Genomic DNA, 15352 nt, shown 5'->3' with positions numbered 1-15352 from the left:
AGGAGGGGTGGAGGAGAGGTGGAGGAGAGGTGGAGGAGAGGTGGAGGAGGGGTGGAGGAGAGGTTGGGCCTCTCGACAGGCAGAAGTTCCAGGTGAGAGTCGGCAGGTCGGAGTATAAATAGCGCAGGTTCCCTCCCGCCGCTCGCTAATCGCTAACGCTGACACAGTTTCCTGCTTGCGTCACGTCCTGCTGATAAGCTGCACACACACACACACACACACACACACACACACACACACACACACACACACACACACACACACACACACACACACACACAAAGAGTGACGAAATGTAGTTTTCGTTGCAAAAAGTTTGAAAACTGTTGTTGGGTTGTTTTAGGTTTTTCGGTTGTTGTGTGGCAGTGAGGACTCCTTGTTGTTGTTGTTGTTGTTGTTGTTGTTGTTGTTGTTGTTGTGTAGCAGTGAGGACTCCCCGTTGCCTCTTTGCTGCCCCCTGCAGGCATTTCCTCCATAATTAATGAGACAAAGTGAAGCTGCTCTTCATTCAGTTAAAAACCACAGAGAAGAAATAAAGTTCCTACGTCGACGTCCTGTCAGGATCTCTGACCTCACATGGTCACATGGTCACCTGGTCACCTGGTCACATGGTCACCTGGTCACCTGGTCACATGGTCACCTGGTCACATGGTCACATGGTCACCTGGTCACCTGGTCACATGGTCACCTGGTCACATGGTCACTGGTCACATGGTCACATGGTCACCTGGTCACATGGTCACATGGTCACATGGTCCCAGTTACGTTGGGTTCTCCACCTTCTGCTGGAGGTGTCATCCCAGACAGATGATTCCCAGACAGACGATTCCCAGACAGATGATTCCCAGACAGACGATTCCCAGACAGACGATTCCCAGAGAGACGATTCCCAGAGAGACGACTCCCAGACAGACGATTCCCAGACAGAGGATTCCCAGAGAGACGACTCCCAGAGAGACGATTCCCAGAGAGACGACTCCCAGACAGACGAATCCCAGAGAGGACTCCCAGAGAGACGACTCCCAGACAGATGATTCCCAGAGAGACGACTCCCAGACAGACGACTCCCAGACAGATGATTCCCAGAGAGACGATTCCCAGACAGACGATTCCCAGAGAGACGACTCCCAGAGAGACGACTCCCAGACAGACGACTCCCAGAGAGACGATTCCCAGAGAGACGACTCCCAGAGAGACGACTCCCAGAGAGACGATTCCCAGAGAGACGACTCCCAGACAGACGACTCCCAGAGAGACGATTCCCAGAGAGACGACTCCCAGACAGATGATTCCCAGAGAGACGATTCCCAGAGAGACGATTCCCAGACAGACGATTCCCAGACAGACGATTCCCAGAGAGACGATTCCCAGACAGACGATTCCCAGACAGACGATTCCCAGACAGATGATTCCCAGAGAGACGATTCCCAGACAGACGATTCCCAGAGAGACGACTCCCAGAGAGACGATTCCCAGACAGACGATTCCCAGACAGACGATTCCCAGACAGACGATTCCCAGACAGACGATTCCCAGAGAGATGACTCCCAGAGAGACGATTCCCAGACAGACGATTCCCAGACAGACGATTCCCAGACAGACGAATCCCAGAGAGACGACTCCCAGAGAGACGACTCCCAGACAGATGATTCCCAGAGAGACGACTCCCAGACAGACGACTCCCAGACAGATGATTCCCAGAGAGACGATTCCCAGACAGACGATTCCCAGAGAGACGACTCCCAGAGAGACGACTCCCAGACAGACGACTCCCAGAGAGACGATTCCCAGAGAGACGACTCCCAGACAGATGATTCCCAGAGAGACGATTCCCAGAGAGACGATTCCCAGACAGACGATTCCCAGACAGACGATTCCCAGAGAGACGATTCCCAGACAGACGATTCCCAGACAGACGATTCCCAGACAGATGATTCCCAGAGAGACGATTCCCAGACAGACGATTCCCAGAGAGACGACTCCCAGAGAGACGATTCCCAGACAGACGATTCCCAGACAGACGATTCCCAGACAGACGATTCCCAGACAGACGATTCCCAGAGAGATGACTCCCAGAGAGACGATTCCCAGACAGACGATTCCCAGACAGACGATTCCCAGACAGACGAATCCCAGAGAGACGACTCCCAGAGAGACGACTCCCAGACAGATGATTCCCAGAGAGACGACTCCCAGACAGACGACTCCCAGACAGATGATTCCCAGAGAGACGATTCCCAGACAGACGATTCCCAGAGAGACGACTCCCAGAGAGACGACTCCCAGACAGACGACTCCCAGAGAGACGATTCCCAGAGAGACGACTCCCAGAGAGACGACTCCCAGAGAGACGATTCCCAGAGAGACGACTCCCAGACAGACGACTCCCAGAGAGACGATTCCCAGAGAGACGACTCCCAGACAGATGATTCCCAGAGAGACGATTCCCAGAGAGACGATTCCCAGACAGACGATTCCCAGACAGACGACTCCCAGAGAGACGATTCCCAGAGAGACGACTCCCAGAGAGACGACTCCCAGAGAGACGATTCCCAGAGAGACGACTCCCAGACAGACGACTCCCAGAGAGACGATTCCCAGAGAGACGATTCCCAGAGAGACGATTCCCAGACAGACGATTCCCAGACAGACGATTCCCAGAGAGACGATTCCCAGACAGACGATTCCCAGACAGACGATTCCCAGACAGATGATTCCCAGAGAGACGATTCCCAGACAGACGATTCCCAGAGAGACGACTCCCAGAGAGACGACTCCCAGACAGACGACGTAGTTTAAAATCACGAAGTGGAAGTGACCCGATGAATAATAATGTCAAAAAGACTAAAATCACCACAGGGTGAGAACTTTTTTTTCATAAAAAGCTGGTGTCTGATGCTGCGATGCTTTCTGTCCTTCCTCCTTCACCTCCGTCCTTCTGTCCTTCACCTCTGTCCTTCAATCATTCCTCCTCCACCTCCGTCCTTCAGTCCTTCACCTCCGTCCTTCAATCGTTCCTCCTCCACCTCCGTCCTTCAGTCGTTCCTCCTCCACCTCCGTCCTTCAGTCCTTCCTCCTCCACCTCTGTCCTTCAGTCCTTCCTCCTTCAGTCGTTCCTCCTCCACCTCCGTCCTTCAGTCGTTCCTCCTCCACCTCCGTATTTCAATCGCTCCTCCTCCACCTCCGTCCTCCAGTCCTTCCTCCTTCACCTCCGTCCTTCAGTCCTCCACCTCCGTCCTTCAGTCCTCCACCTCCGTCCTTCAGTCGTTCCTCCTTCACCTCCGTCCTTCAGTCCTTCCTCCTCCACCTCTGTCCTTCAGTCCTTCCTCCTTCAGTCGTTCCTCGTCCACCTCCGTCCTTCAGTCGTTCCTCCTCCACCTCCGTCCTTCAGTCGCTCCTCCTCCACCTCCGTCCTTCAATCGTTCCTCCTCCACCTCCGTCCTTCAGTCCTTCCTCCTTCACCTCCGTCCTTCAGTCCTCCACCTCCGTCCTCCAGTCGTTCCTCCTCCACCTCTGGGCTAACCGCTTTTCTCCAACAGCCTCAGAGGAGCGTCTCCACACCGCCGCCATGGACACGTTCTTCCGCCGCCACTTCAAGAGGAAGGACTCCGCCCTCCTGCCGGCCCACATGGACGCCAACAAGGCGCGCCGCCAGCGGAGGCCCAGCGTCGCCGTGCCGACCAGCAAGGCCCGGCGCCGCTCCAACGCGGGGCTGCCCTCCTCCGCGCTGACGCAGCGCCGCCGCTCCAGCCTCCAGCTGCAGGGGGCGGCGGCGCCGGCGGCGAGCGTCCGCGCGGCCAAGGCCAAGGGCAAGGCGCAGCGCCACGGCAGGTGGGCGGGGCACGTGCGGCGGCGCTCCAGCACCACCACGCCCAGCCACAACCCGCGGTTCGCCGTGTGCCGCCGGAAGGTGGGGAAGCTGCGCACCATCGACACCCACCTGCTGGGGCCCTCCATGCTGCTCGCCAGCCTCATCCAGATGGCGGAGGAGGAGGAGGAGGGGGAGGGGGAGGAGGGGGAGGAAGGTGGCGCGGGGGCGGGGCTTCCTGCCGGGGAGCACCAGGTGGAGGTGAGGGTGGGCACCAACCGGAGGATGTTCTCCAGCTCCAGCAGCCTCCATTCCGACAGCGGCGATTCCTACGACAGCCAATCGGAGGCGGAGGAGGAGGAGCAGGAGGAGGAGGAGGAGCAGGAGGAGGAGGAGGAGCAGGAGGAGGAGCAGGAGGAGGAGGAGGTGGCATCCTGGTCCCCGGCCCCCTCGCCGCCGTCCTCCTCCACGCAGGAGGTGAAGAGGAAGAGCGGGATGGCGGCGGTGGAGGCGCCCCCTTCCGCCACCCGGTTCCGGGCCCCCCGCTGCCTCCGCAGGAACTCCTCGCAGACGGCGGCGCCCGGCGAGGAGGCGGCGGCGGCGCTCCACCGCGCCTCCGTCCAGAGGAGGAGGAGGAGGAGGATGAGGAGGATCTCCACCGCCTCCAAGGCCGGGAGCCCGTGGCCGGGGCGGGGGCGGAGCCTGCCGCCGCCGCCCAGCCGCAGGAGCTCCGTCTACTACCTCCACCAGCTGGCCTGCTGCGGGGCCCCCGGGGCCCTCAGCCCGCTGGGGGGGATCCGCAGCCCGCTGGGGGGGGTCTGCAGCCCCCTGGGGGGGGTCCGCTGCTACGACTCCCGGCTGGAGAGCTGGAGCGCCTTCCTGCTGTATGTGGCACCACCCATGGTTCTGGTTGTGTGTTTAGCGCCCCTTGGTACCGTAGTTCCCCCGATAGAAGAGCAGCGGCATTTTCCAATGATGTGGAAACAACAAACCTCGTTAATGGAAAAATCCACTGATCGTCGACCTGAAATACTACGATATGGAGTATTAAATACTACATTATGAAGTACTAAATATTGCATTATGGAGTACTAAATACTACATTATGGACTATTAAATACTACATTATGAAGTACTAAATACTGCATTGTGGAGTAAATGTAGCATTATGAAATACTAAATACTACATTATGAACTATTAAATACTACATTATGGAGTATTAAATACTACATTATGGACTATTAAATACTACATTATGGAGTATTAAATACTACACTATGAAGTATTAAATACTACATTATGGACTATTAAATACTACATTGTGAAGTATTAAATACTACATTATGGAGTACTAAATACTACAATATGGAGTACTAAATAATATGATCTGGACTATTACTACATTATGAAGTATTAAATACTGCATTATGAAGTATTAAATACTGCATTATGAAGTATTAAACACTACATTATGGAGTACTAAATACTGCATTGTGATAAACTGTGGGAACAACTGAAGGAAACAAATATGTGATAAATAAAAATACTCCACTATAAAGTGTGGATGAGGGTGGAGGCTCCAGTAGACCCCTGAGGGTGGAGCTGTGGGTCTATAGGGAACTGGACAGCAATGAAACATGTCCTCTGACCTCCACCGTCCTCCGTCCTCTCCTGTCCCCAGGAAAGCCATCGCCAAGTCGGGCGTCCCGCAGCCCGGGGCTCCGGGGTCGGGGGCCGGCGGCGCCCTGCAGGAGCCCAGCAGCTCGGTGGACTGGACCGTGAGTCTCCCGGTTCCCTGTCTGATCCGGTTCCTCCACCGGGGGACGACAGTGGGTTTGTCCTCTGGAGGACACCCGTCTGTCTCCGCTTGAGAACATGAGAGGAAGACAAACTGATGAGATTCATTCTAAACTGTGATTTAAACACGTTGAAGACAAATCCAGGATCTAGAATAAGACATAAAGTCAAAGTTCACATGAATCCAGATCATATTCAGGATTTATATTTTATGATTGTAACTTTATGTCGATGATATTCATGTTTACCTACAAAGACAAACTGTAAGTGATCGTGAAGTGCATGAGTAGAATGGTTCCCACAAAAGTTAGTGAGAACTTTTATTTTGAAAGATCACGTTTCTGTGCGTGTGTGTTCAGGAAAATGCCACCTTTGGAGACCACATATGGTCCGACACCAGCGGCTCCGGGGACTTCTGCTACGTGGGGGAACAACACTGCCTGGCCAAGTCTCAGGTGAGGGACAGCGCCCCCTGGTGGAGGAGGAGGAGCAGGAGGAGGAGGAGGAGGAGGAGGAGGAACGTATCACTGCAGTTTGCTCTCAGTGCTGCAGTGGCGCCACCTGCAGGCCGGACGTGAACTGAGGAGTTTCCGTGTTTCTGTGTCGTGTTTCAGCAAAAGTCGGTGGCAGGAAGGAAGAAATGCGCCGCCTGCAAGATCTCGGTGCACAACATGTGTATGGAACAGCTGGAGAAGGTACCCACATCTAGCCTTCCTCCTCCTCCTCCTCCTCCTCCTCCTCCTCCTCCTCACGTTCTTCTCTCTCAGATTAATTTCAGGTGCAAGCCTTCCTTCAGAGAACCCGGTTCTAGAGCGGTGAGAGAGGTTGGTACCTGCAGCTCTTCATAGGGATCCTGGAGAAGTGATGGAGACCTCAGCCTCTTCTCTCTCTCCTCCTCCTCTCCTCCTCTCTTTATCTTCCTCTCTCTCCTCCTCTCCCCCTCTTTCCTCCTCTCCTCCCTCTCTTTCTCTTCCTCCTCTCCTCCCTCCTCTCCTCACCCACTCTCTCCTCCTCTCCTCCCTCTTTCTCTTCCTCTCTCTCCTCCTCTCCTCCCTCTCTTTCTCTTCCTCTCTCCTCCCTCTCTTTCTCTTTCTCTTCCTCTCTCCTCCCTTCTCTCCTCCCTTCTCTCCTCCTCTCCTCACCCACTCTCTCCTCCTCTCCTCCCTCTTTTTCATCCTCTCTCCTCCTCTCCTCTCCCTTTCTCTTCCTCCCTCTCCTCCTTTCCTCCCTCTCTTTCTCTTCCTCTCTCCTCCCTCTCTTTCTCTTTCTCTTCCTCCCTCTTTCCTCCTCTCCTCCCTCTCTTTCCTCCTCTCCCCCCTCTTTCCTCCTCTCCTCCCTCCCTCTCCTCCTCTCCCCCCTCTCCTCTCCCCCCTCTCTCCTCCTCCTCCTCCTCTCCCTCTGTTTTCCAGTCCATCATGGTGAGGCATCACTGGGTCCACAGGCGGAGGCAGACCGGCAGGTGTCGTCAGTGTGGGAAGGTCAGTCTCCGTCGTCCGGCCGTCTCCTCCGCCTCCGGGGACCGACCACGCCCCGCTTGACCTCTGACCTCTGACCTCTGACCCCCCGCAGGGCTTCCAGCAGAAGTTCTCCTTCCACAGCCGAGAGATCGTGGCCATCAGCTGCTCCTGGTGCAAACAGGCGGTGAGTTCATCCTCCGACTCCTCCGTCAGCCTCCAGCCGCACGAGGCCCCGGTGAGACAGTAATCAGATTACTTTTGTCCTTCCAGTACCACAACAAGGTGACGTGTTTCATGCTGCAGCACATCGAGGAGGGCTGCTCTCTGGGGGCCCACGCCGCCGTCATCGTCCCCCCCACCTGGATCCTCCGGGTGCGGCGGCCGCAGGTACGCGCGCGCACACACACACACACACACACACACACACACACACACACACACACACACACACACACACACACACACACACACACACACACACACACACACACACACACACACTCACGCGGTGTTTTCTGCAGACGTCTCTGAAGTCGAGTAAAAAGAAGAAGAGGACGTCGTTGAAGAGCAGCCGGTCGAGTAAGAAGGGATCAGAGGTGACGACCTGAACACACACACACACACACACACACACACACACACACACACACACACACACACACACACACACACACACACACACACACACACACACACACACACACACACACACACACACACACACACACACACACACAACGCCCGGAAACACAACCGCCAGCAGTGTGTGTGTGTGTGTGTGTGTGTGTGTGTGTGCCAGCAGCAGGAGCGATGGCGGCCCTTCCTGGTCAGGCCCCTCCCCTCCCAGCTCATGAAGCCTCTGCTGGTGTTCGTGAACCCGAAGAGCGGAGGGAACCAGGTCGGTGTGGACGAGCCGGACGGTGCGGTGGGGCAGCGGTTTGCCCCGTTGCCTCACGACCCCCCGACCCCCTGATCCCCCCCCCCCCCCCCCAAATGTTCTGATCACTGTGTTCGTCTCCAGGGAGCAAAGATCATCCAGTCCTTCATGTGGTACCTGAACCCCCGGCAGGTCTTTGACCTCAGCAGAGGAGGACCGGCGGAGGGGTGAGACGGTTACCATCCCCCCCAGACATCTCTACTGCCCCTGGTACTCTGAACTGCCCCTGAACCCGTGTGTGTGTGTGTGTGTGTGTGTGTGTGTAGGTTGGAGTTGTACTCCAAGGTTCCCAACCTGAGGATCCTGGCCTGTGGGGGAGACGGAACGGTGAGTCTCACCCGTTTAACTCACGTTCTGACAAACGTGCAGTTTTCACACCGGGCCACTAGATGGTGCTGTTGGTTGTTTTGGTAATGGAAGAGCACACACACGCACGCACGCACGCACGCACGCACGCACGCACGCACGCACGCACGCACACACACACACACACACACACACACACACACACACACACACACACACACACACACACACACAGCAGAGAACCATGAGCTCTAAACATGAACACTGGGAGAACGTTCTAGTTGGATTGTCGTTATGATAACTGTCAAAATAAAACCACCAAGTTGGATTGTTCTTGCAGTGACTGTCAAACTAAAAGTGCCAGTTGGATTGGTATTATAGTGACTGTCAAAATAAAAGTACCAAGTTGGGTTGTTGTTACAGTGACCCATGTTACGTTTCCATGGCGATGGAACACTTCCTGTTTCGGCCCCTGGCCCCAGAACAGCTCTCTGATTGGTTCAACCCTCCACAGGTGGGCTGGATCCTGTCGGTCCTGGACCAGCTGAAGCTCCGCCCCCAGCCCCCCGTGGCCGTCCTCCCTCTGGGGACCGGGAACGACCTGGCCAGGACCCTGAACTGGGGCGGGGTGAGTCCACAGGGGATGAGGAACCGGCTTCACACTCGACCAGAGTCGATGGTCTGGAACTCGGGCTGTGATACGAGAGCAGACCTGAGAACCTGGTCCCTGGTCCTTGGTCCTGGTCGCTGGTCCTGGTCCTGACCGGTCCCTCTGTAACCTGTCCCCAGGGTTACACCGACGAGCCCATCGCCAAGATCCTGTCCCACGTGGAGGACGGAAACATCGTGCAGCTGGACCGCTGGAACCTGAACGTGGAGGCCAACCCCGAGGCCCGGCCCGAGGACCGGGACGAGCCCCAGACCGACAAGGTGAGCGTCCTGGTGGAGACGGACCGGAGCCACGGATCCTGGTCCTCCGGTCTGACCCCATCCCCCCACCCCTCCCCCCCTCGTCTCCTCCTCAGCTCCCCATCGACGTCTTCAACAACTACTTCAGTCTGGGCTTCGACGCTCACGTCACGCTGGGTTTCCACGAATCCAGAGGTCAGAGGTCAAGAGCGTCACGATGTTGTTGCTGCCGTTGCTCTTGGCACTGTTGTGGTTGCTGTTGTTGACACTTGTTGCTGTTGTTGGCAACATTGTTGTTGGTGTTCTTCTTACCGTCATTGTTGTTGTTGAAGTTGACCTTGTTGTCATTGTCGTTGTTGAAGTTGCCATCGTCATTGCTGTTGCCGTCACCAGTGACATTGTTGCTGCCATTATTGTTGATACTGTTGTTGTTGTTAACGCTGTCCTTGCTGATGTTGTTATTGTTGTTGTTGTTAACGCTGTCCTTGCTGATGTTGTTATTGTTGTTGTTGTTAACGCTGTCCTTGTTGATGTTGTTGTTGGTGTTAACGTTGTCCTTGCTGTCCTTGTTGATGTTGTTGTTGTTAACGCTGTCCTTACTGATGTTGTTGTTGTTGTTCACACTGTCCTTGTTGATGTTGTTGTTGTTAACGCTGTCCTTGCTTATGTTGTTGTTGTTGTTAACGCTGTCCTTGTTGATGTTGTTGTTGTTGTTAACGCTGTCCTTGCTGACCTTGTTGATGTTGTTGTTGTTCATGGCGTCATTGTCGTTGTCGTTCTTGTTGCCGTCATTGTCGTTGTTGTTGCTGACGACGTCAGTAAATGACGTTGCCACCGTCATCGTTGCTGTCGTCGTCAACGTTTTTGACATTGTTGCTGCTGCCGTTGACACTGTTGTTTGTTGCTGTCGATGTTGTTGCCGTTGTTGTTTCCATGATTGTTGCCTGACTCGTTGCTCCAGAGGCGAACCCCGAGAAGTTCAACAGCCGCTTCAGGAACAAGATGTTCTATGCAGGGGTGAGTGTCGTCACCGCCGCCTCCAGCTGGTCCCGGGGATCCTAGAGAGGCCGGCTAACGGTGTGTGTGTGTGTGTGTGTGTGTGTGCGTGTGCGTGTGCGTGTGCGTGTGCGTGTGTGTGTGTGCGTGTTGCAGACGGCCTTCTCAGACTTCCTCAGTGGGAGCTCCAAAGATCTCGCCAAGCACATCAGAGTGGTGGTGAGTAGCGCCGTCGCCACACTAAAGACTACAAACATGGCCGCCGCCTCGGCGCCAGATGACTTGTTGGTTGTTTCCGAAGCATTTTGACCCAAAATTAGGTTTCCAACAACAAATCCAGCTGGTCGAAGGGTCAGGGGCCCGTTCTGGGGGGGGAGGGGGTTACGTTCTGGGGGAGTTTACGTTCTGGTATTTACATTCCAGGGTATTTACGTTCCAGGGTGTTTACGTTCCAGGGTGTTTACGTTCCGGGGTGTTTATGTTCCGGGGTGTTTACGCTCCGTGTTTACGTTCCGTGTTTACGTTCCGGGGTGTTTACATTCCGTGTTTACGTTCCGGGGTGTTTACGTTCCAGTGTTTACGTTCCGTGTTCATGTTCCGGGTGGTTTACATTCCAGGGTGTTTACGTTCCGGTGTTTACGTTCCGGGTGGTTTACATTCCAGGGTGTTTACATTCCAGTGTTTACATTCCGGGGTGTTTACGTTCCGGTGTTTACGTTCCGGGTGGTTTACATTCCAGGGTGTTTACGTTCCAGTGTTTACATTCCGGGGTGTTTACGTTCCAGTGTTTACATTCCGGGGTGTTTACGTTCCGGGGTGTTTATGTTCCAGTGTTTACGTTCCGGGGTGTTTACATTCCAGGGTGTTTAAGTTCTGCTCTCGCTTGTTGGTTCCTCAGTGCGACGGGACCGACCTCACAGCCAAAGTCCAGGACTTGAAGCTGCAGTGCCTGCTGTTCCTCAACATCCCGAGGTAGGAGCTTTGGTCCGTCCGGGTCCTCGAGTGGAGTCCGGACCGCCTCACGACGCCTCCCTCTGGTTCCCTGCAGGTACTGCGCCGGCACCGTGCCGTGGGGTCACCCCGGCGAGCACCAGGACTTTGAGCCGCAGCGTCACGACGACGGCTGCATCGAGGTCATCGGCTTCACCATGACGTCTCTGGTGGGTCCTGATCCAGACCGCCGGGGTCACTCCTGCTCTTCATGGGGTTGTTGTTGTTGTATCGACCGTCTAGCTTGTTTGTTGTTTACTTCCCCCCCGGTGGTGCAGGCGACGCTGCAGGTGGGCGGTCACGGCGAGCGGCTCCACCAGTGCCGAGAAGTGACGCTCACCACCTTCAAGTCCATCCCCATGCAGGTGGACGGCGAGCCGTGCCGCCTGGCGCCGTCCGTCATCAGCATCAGTCTGAGGAATCAGGCCAACATGGTGCAGAAAGCCAAGAGGAGGGTCTCCATGCCCCACCTCAACGAGTGAGGCCACGCCCCCCCCCGCCACCGCCGCCGCCACCTCCTCCGTCTGCCCATGCTCACTCTTGAGTGTGTGTGTGTTGCAGTCAGCAGCCGGTTCCCGAGCAGCTCCAGATCAGGGTGAACCGGATCAGCATGGCGGCGTACGAGGCGCTGCACTACGACCAGGACCAGCTGAAGGAGGCCTGTGAGTCTGACCTCACTTCCTGGTCATGTGACCCTGACGTCCCCCTGACCCCGCCCACACCTTTCAAACGTCTCCGCGTGGCAAAGTCGGCGCGGTTGACTTGTTACACCCTGACGTGTGGGAAGCGGTTAGCGTTGGCGTCATTTAGCCAGATTGCACACTCCTCCACGGTTATGCTAACGCTAAATGCTAGCAGCTGAACAAAAATGGGCCGCAGCCAGTTGACGTCAAACAGAAGCTGGTGGAGCCTGAATGTTTCCGGCGATCTGAACTGATCTCATGGAGGAAAAACCACAGAAACCTGACGTGGTGACGTGACGTGACGTGGTGACGTGGTGACATGGTGACGTGGTGACGCTGTTGTGTTTGTTCTGCAGCCACGCCTCTCGGTGTTATCACCGTCGCTGGAGACAGTGACCTGGAGACGTGCCGGCTGCTCATCGAGCGTCTCCACGACAACCTGGAGCAGGTAGGACATGTAGAGCTCAGGGAGAACTTGTAGAGCTCAGGTAGGACATGTAGAGCTCAGGGAGAACTTGTAGAGCTCAGGTAGGACATGTAGAGCTCAGGTAGGACATGTAGAGCTCAGGGAGAACTTGCAGAGCTCAGGTAGGACATGTAGAGCTCAGGGAGAACTTGCAGAGCTCAGGTAGGACATGTAGAGCTCAGGGAGGACTTGTAGAGCTCAGGTAGGACTTGTAGAGCTCAGGGAGGACCTGCAGCAGGTGGGGAGGGGGCAGAGCCACACAGAAACTGACCACTCCCACACCACAGTCACACCACAGTAGAAGTATTGAGGACCGCTGGTCTCCAGGCTGTCCTCTAGAGGACATTCTGTAAAACAACAGACTGAGGGTCCCAGAAGGTTTCGCTTCAGGCGGTTCTGGTTCTGGACCGGACCTGCTGAGCCTCGGTGCTCGTCGGGACTCTGGACTCACATGTGGACTCTATTTCAGGACTGCGTCTCCGAGTGTCTGTCCTCCCAGAGAATGTCCACCAAGTGGTGCTTCCTGGACTGTAAGTCCCCCCCAACACTGGTTTTCTCCCTGAACCCACCGACAGCCTCAACCTGGACCTCTTGTCCTCCCCAGGTACCACGGCAGATCGGTTCTACAGGATCGACCGAGCTCAGGTACCAAAACCCCCCAAACCCCCCCCCCCCCCCCCCAAAAGGATCAGTCTGCACCTGATCCGGCCTCTGGTCTTCTGTCCAGGAGCACCTGAACTACGTGACGGAGATCTCTCAGGAGGAGCTCTACATCCTGGACCCGGAGCTGGTCGTCAAGGAGACGGTGGGAACCTCCACCGGCATGCCCGACCTGGTGGACTCAGAGGAGCACCTGGACCAGCAGAGGCAGTTCTCCTTCCTGTCCTCCCCCTCCTCCTCCTCCACCGCCCCCAGGTGAGACGCCGGCCGGCCACTCAGTTGACTGGTCAGTGGGTCGGTCGGTTAGGTGGTTGACTGGTCTGTCAGTTGGTTGAATGGTTGGTGAGCGGTCAGTCGGTTGGTCAGTTGGTAGGTCAACTAGTCGGTTGGGAGGCTGGTTACCTGGTTGCTCGAGTTGGTTACCGAGTTGGACACTTGGTTGCCTGGTTGGTCAGCTGGTGTCTGGTTGGTTGGTCAGCTGGTTGCCTGGTTGGTCAGCTGGTTGTCTGGTTGGTCAGTTGGTTGGTTAGTTGTCAGCTGGTTGCCGTGTTGGTCAGTTGGTTACTGAGTTGGACAGTTGGTTGCCTGGTTGGTTCGTTTGTTGGTCAGCTGGTGTCTGGTCGGTCGGATGGTCAGTTGGTTGCCTGGTTGATCAGCTTGTTGCCTGGTTGGTCAGTTGGTTGCCTGGTTGGTCAGATGGTTGCCTGGTTGGTTGCCTGGTTGGTCAGTTGGTTGCCTGGTTGATCAGCTGGTTGCCTGGTTGGTCAGTTGGTTGCCTGGTTGGTCAGATGGTTGCCTGGTTGGTTGCCTGGTGGTCAGATGGTTGCCTGGTTGGTCAGTTGGTTGCCTGGTTGGTCAGATGGTTGCCTGGGTTGGTCAGATGGTTGCCTGGTTGGTCGGGTTCTTGGTTTTTCACTTCGTGTCAGTTGATGATCTGTTGGTTCTGAGCAGTTGGTTGCTCTGTAAGTTGCAGTTGCCTGGTTTTAATCGGTGGCATTTTGTGTGTGTGTGTGTGTGTGTGTGTGTGTTTCAGGTTGCGAGACTTTGACAGGAAGAGAATTTACGAGCGACAGCTCTTTGGCCGACGCTTTGTCCCAGAGCTCCTCAAAGAGCGCCCTCTGCAGGTAGTGACACACACACACACACACACACACACACACACACACACACACACACACACACACACACACACACACACACACACACACACCACACACACACACACCACACACAACACACGCACAGGGTTGAGGGTCACAGGTCAAGAAGAATTCGGCGTCCTGGGACTGATGCTTCGTTTGTCTCCATCACACAGTCGTCTGGTTTGAGTGTTTTTGTCGTTGTTTGTTTGTTGTTGTTGTTGTTTGTGTGTCTGAGAGAAGCTGGTCAGTGTGTCGTCTCTGACACGGCGTCTTGTCCTGGTGTGTGTTGGGCCTGTTTCATGTGTGCGACCTGAAGGAGAGCAGCCTCCTGTCTGAGTCTGCGATGCTCAAACTCCACGCTGCCTGACCTCCGACCCGCACAACGGTATGCTCCGCCTCCTCCTCCTCCTCTGGCTCCGCCTCTTCCTCTGGCTCCGCCTCTTCCTCTGGCTCCGCCTCCTCCTCCAGACCATCACATCAGACAGAACACTGTAACAGTTTTTAAAACGCCACTTCTTGTGGGCGATCAGACGGAAGCCATGGTTACACGAAACGGCGTCGTCCTGTGGGGCGGAGCCTGAGAAGAGAAATAAAAACAACTAAAACCTCCTTCAGGCTCCGACGGCGACAAGAATGGCGGCCGACTCGCCATCTTAACTTTTTTTTTGTCTGTCCCCTCGTCCACAGGTCGTCCACAGGCCACGTCGGAGCTCGACAAAGGTAAGCCCCACAACGGCCCCGCGGGTCAGAGTGTGTCCACCAGGGGGCAGCGAGCTACTTCTAATGTGTGTGTGTGTGTGTGTGTGTGTGTGTGTGTGTGTGCAGAGCTGGTTTCCTGCGTCCTCACGGAGGACGTGGTCAGGTGAGTCTGCAGCGGTGACCTGATCGTTTTGTGTGTCAAAGTTTACTGAAGCTTCCTGAACACGTTGTTGTTGTTGTTGTTGTTGTTGTTGCTTCAGCTGGCGGAGCTCCACCAGCAGGGGGCGGACCTCCTGCACAGCGACGCCTCGGGCCGCACACTGCTGCACCGCGCCGCCAAGGCCGGATCCAAGGACGTGGTTAAATACCTCATCCAACACGGTGAGCGCCGTTTTCGGCTTCAGAGACGATGTCGTTCTCGTGTTGGGCCACTAGTTGGCGCCAGCGTCTACTGAGCATGTGCAGAACAACCGGCCCACTGCGGCCGTGGCGACCGGGAGC

At 55.7% G+C, this 15352-nt stretch overlaps 1 protein-coding gene across 1 annotated transcript in view; it reads left to right on the top strand.

Moving 5' to 3' along the window:
* Window positions 1–3568: 3568 nt before the first annotated feature.
* The window catches only part of dgkzb (diacylglycerol kinase, zeta b), a gene marked incomplete at both ends in the record, with an annotated part of 14523 nt that continues 2739 nt past the window's right edge, over window positions 3569–15352 (top strand). Inside the window, 29 exons of the mRNA XM_080504808.1 lie at window positions 3569–4170; window positions 4366–4692; window positions 5491–5587; window positions 5966–6061; window positions 6221–6301; window positions 6374–6430; window positions 7016–7084; window positions 7176–7247; window positions 7334–7450; window positions 7585–7659; window positions 7863–7961; window positions 8085–8167; window positions 8267–8327; window positions 8821–8934; window positions 9096–9236; window positions 9332–9410; window positions 10177–10232; window positions 10368–10430; window positions 11110–11183; window positions 11260–11371; window positions 11480–11679; window positions 11763–11863; window positions 12241–12341; window positions 12820–12880; window positions 12955–12995; window positions 13078–13265; window positions 13962–13972; window positions 14840–14904; window positions 15112–15232. Coding sequence (XP_080360934.1) covers window positions 3569–4170; window positions 4366–4692; window positions 5491–5587; window positions 5966–6061; window positions 6221–6301; window positions 6374–6430; window positions 7016–7084; window positions 7176–7247; window positions 7334–7450; window positions 7585–7659; window positions 7863–7961; window positions 8085–8167; window positions 8267–8327; window positions 8821–8934; window positions 9096–9236; window positions 9332–9410; window positions 10177–10232; window positions 10368–10430; window positions 11110–11183; window positions 11260–11371; window positions 11480–11679; window positions 11763–11863; window positions 12241–12341; window positions 12820–12880; window positions 12955–12995; window positions 13078–13265; window positions 13962–13972; window positions 14840–14904; window positions 15112–15232 — 3364 coding nt within the window. The remainder of the gene's footprint in view (window positions 4171–4365; window positions 4693–5490; window positions 5588–5965; window positions 6062–6220; window positions 6302–6373; window positions 6431–7015; window positions 7085–7175; window positions 7248–7333; window positions 7451–7584; window positions 7660–7862; window positions 7962–8084; window positions 8168–8266; window positions 8328–8820; window positions 8935–9095; window positions 9237–9331; window positions 9411–10176; window positions 10233–10367; window positions 10431–11109; window positions 11184–11259; window positions 11372–11479; window positions 11680–11762; window positions 11864–12240; window positions 12342–12819; window positions 12881–12954; window positions 12996–13077; window positions 13266–13961; window positions 13973–14839; window positions 14905–15111; window positions 15233–15352) is intronic.

Source organism: Blennius ocellaris (assembly GCF_963422515.1).
Source record: "Blennius ocellaris genome assembly, chromosome: 11".
Lineage (NCBI taxonomy): Eukaryota > Metazoa > Chordata > Actinopteri > Blenniiformes > Blenniidae > Blennius > Blennius ocellaris.
The sequence above is the reverse complement of the archived record's forward strand: the minus strand, read 5'-3'. Positions and strand labels throughout refer to the sequence as shown.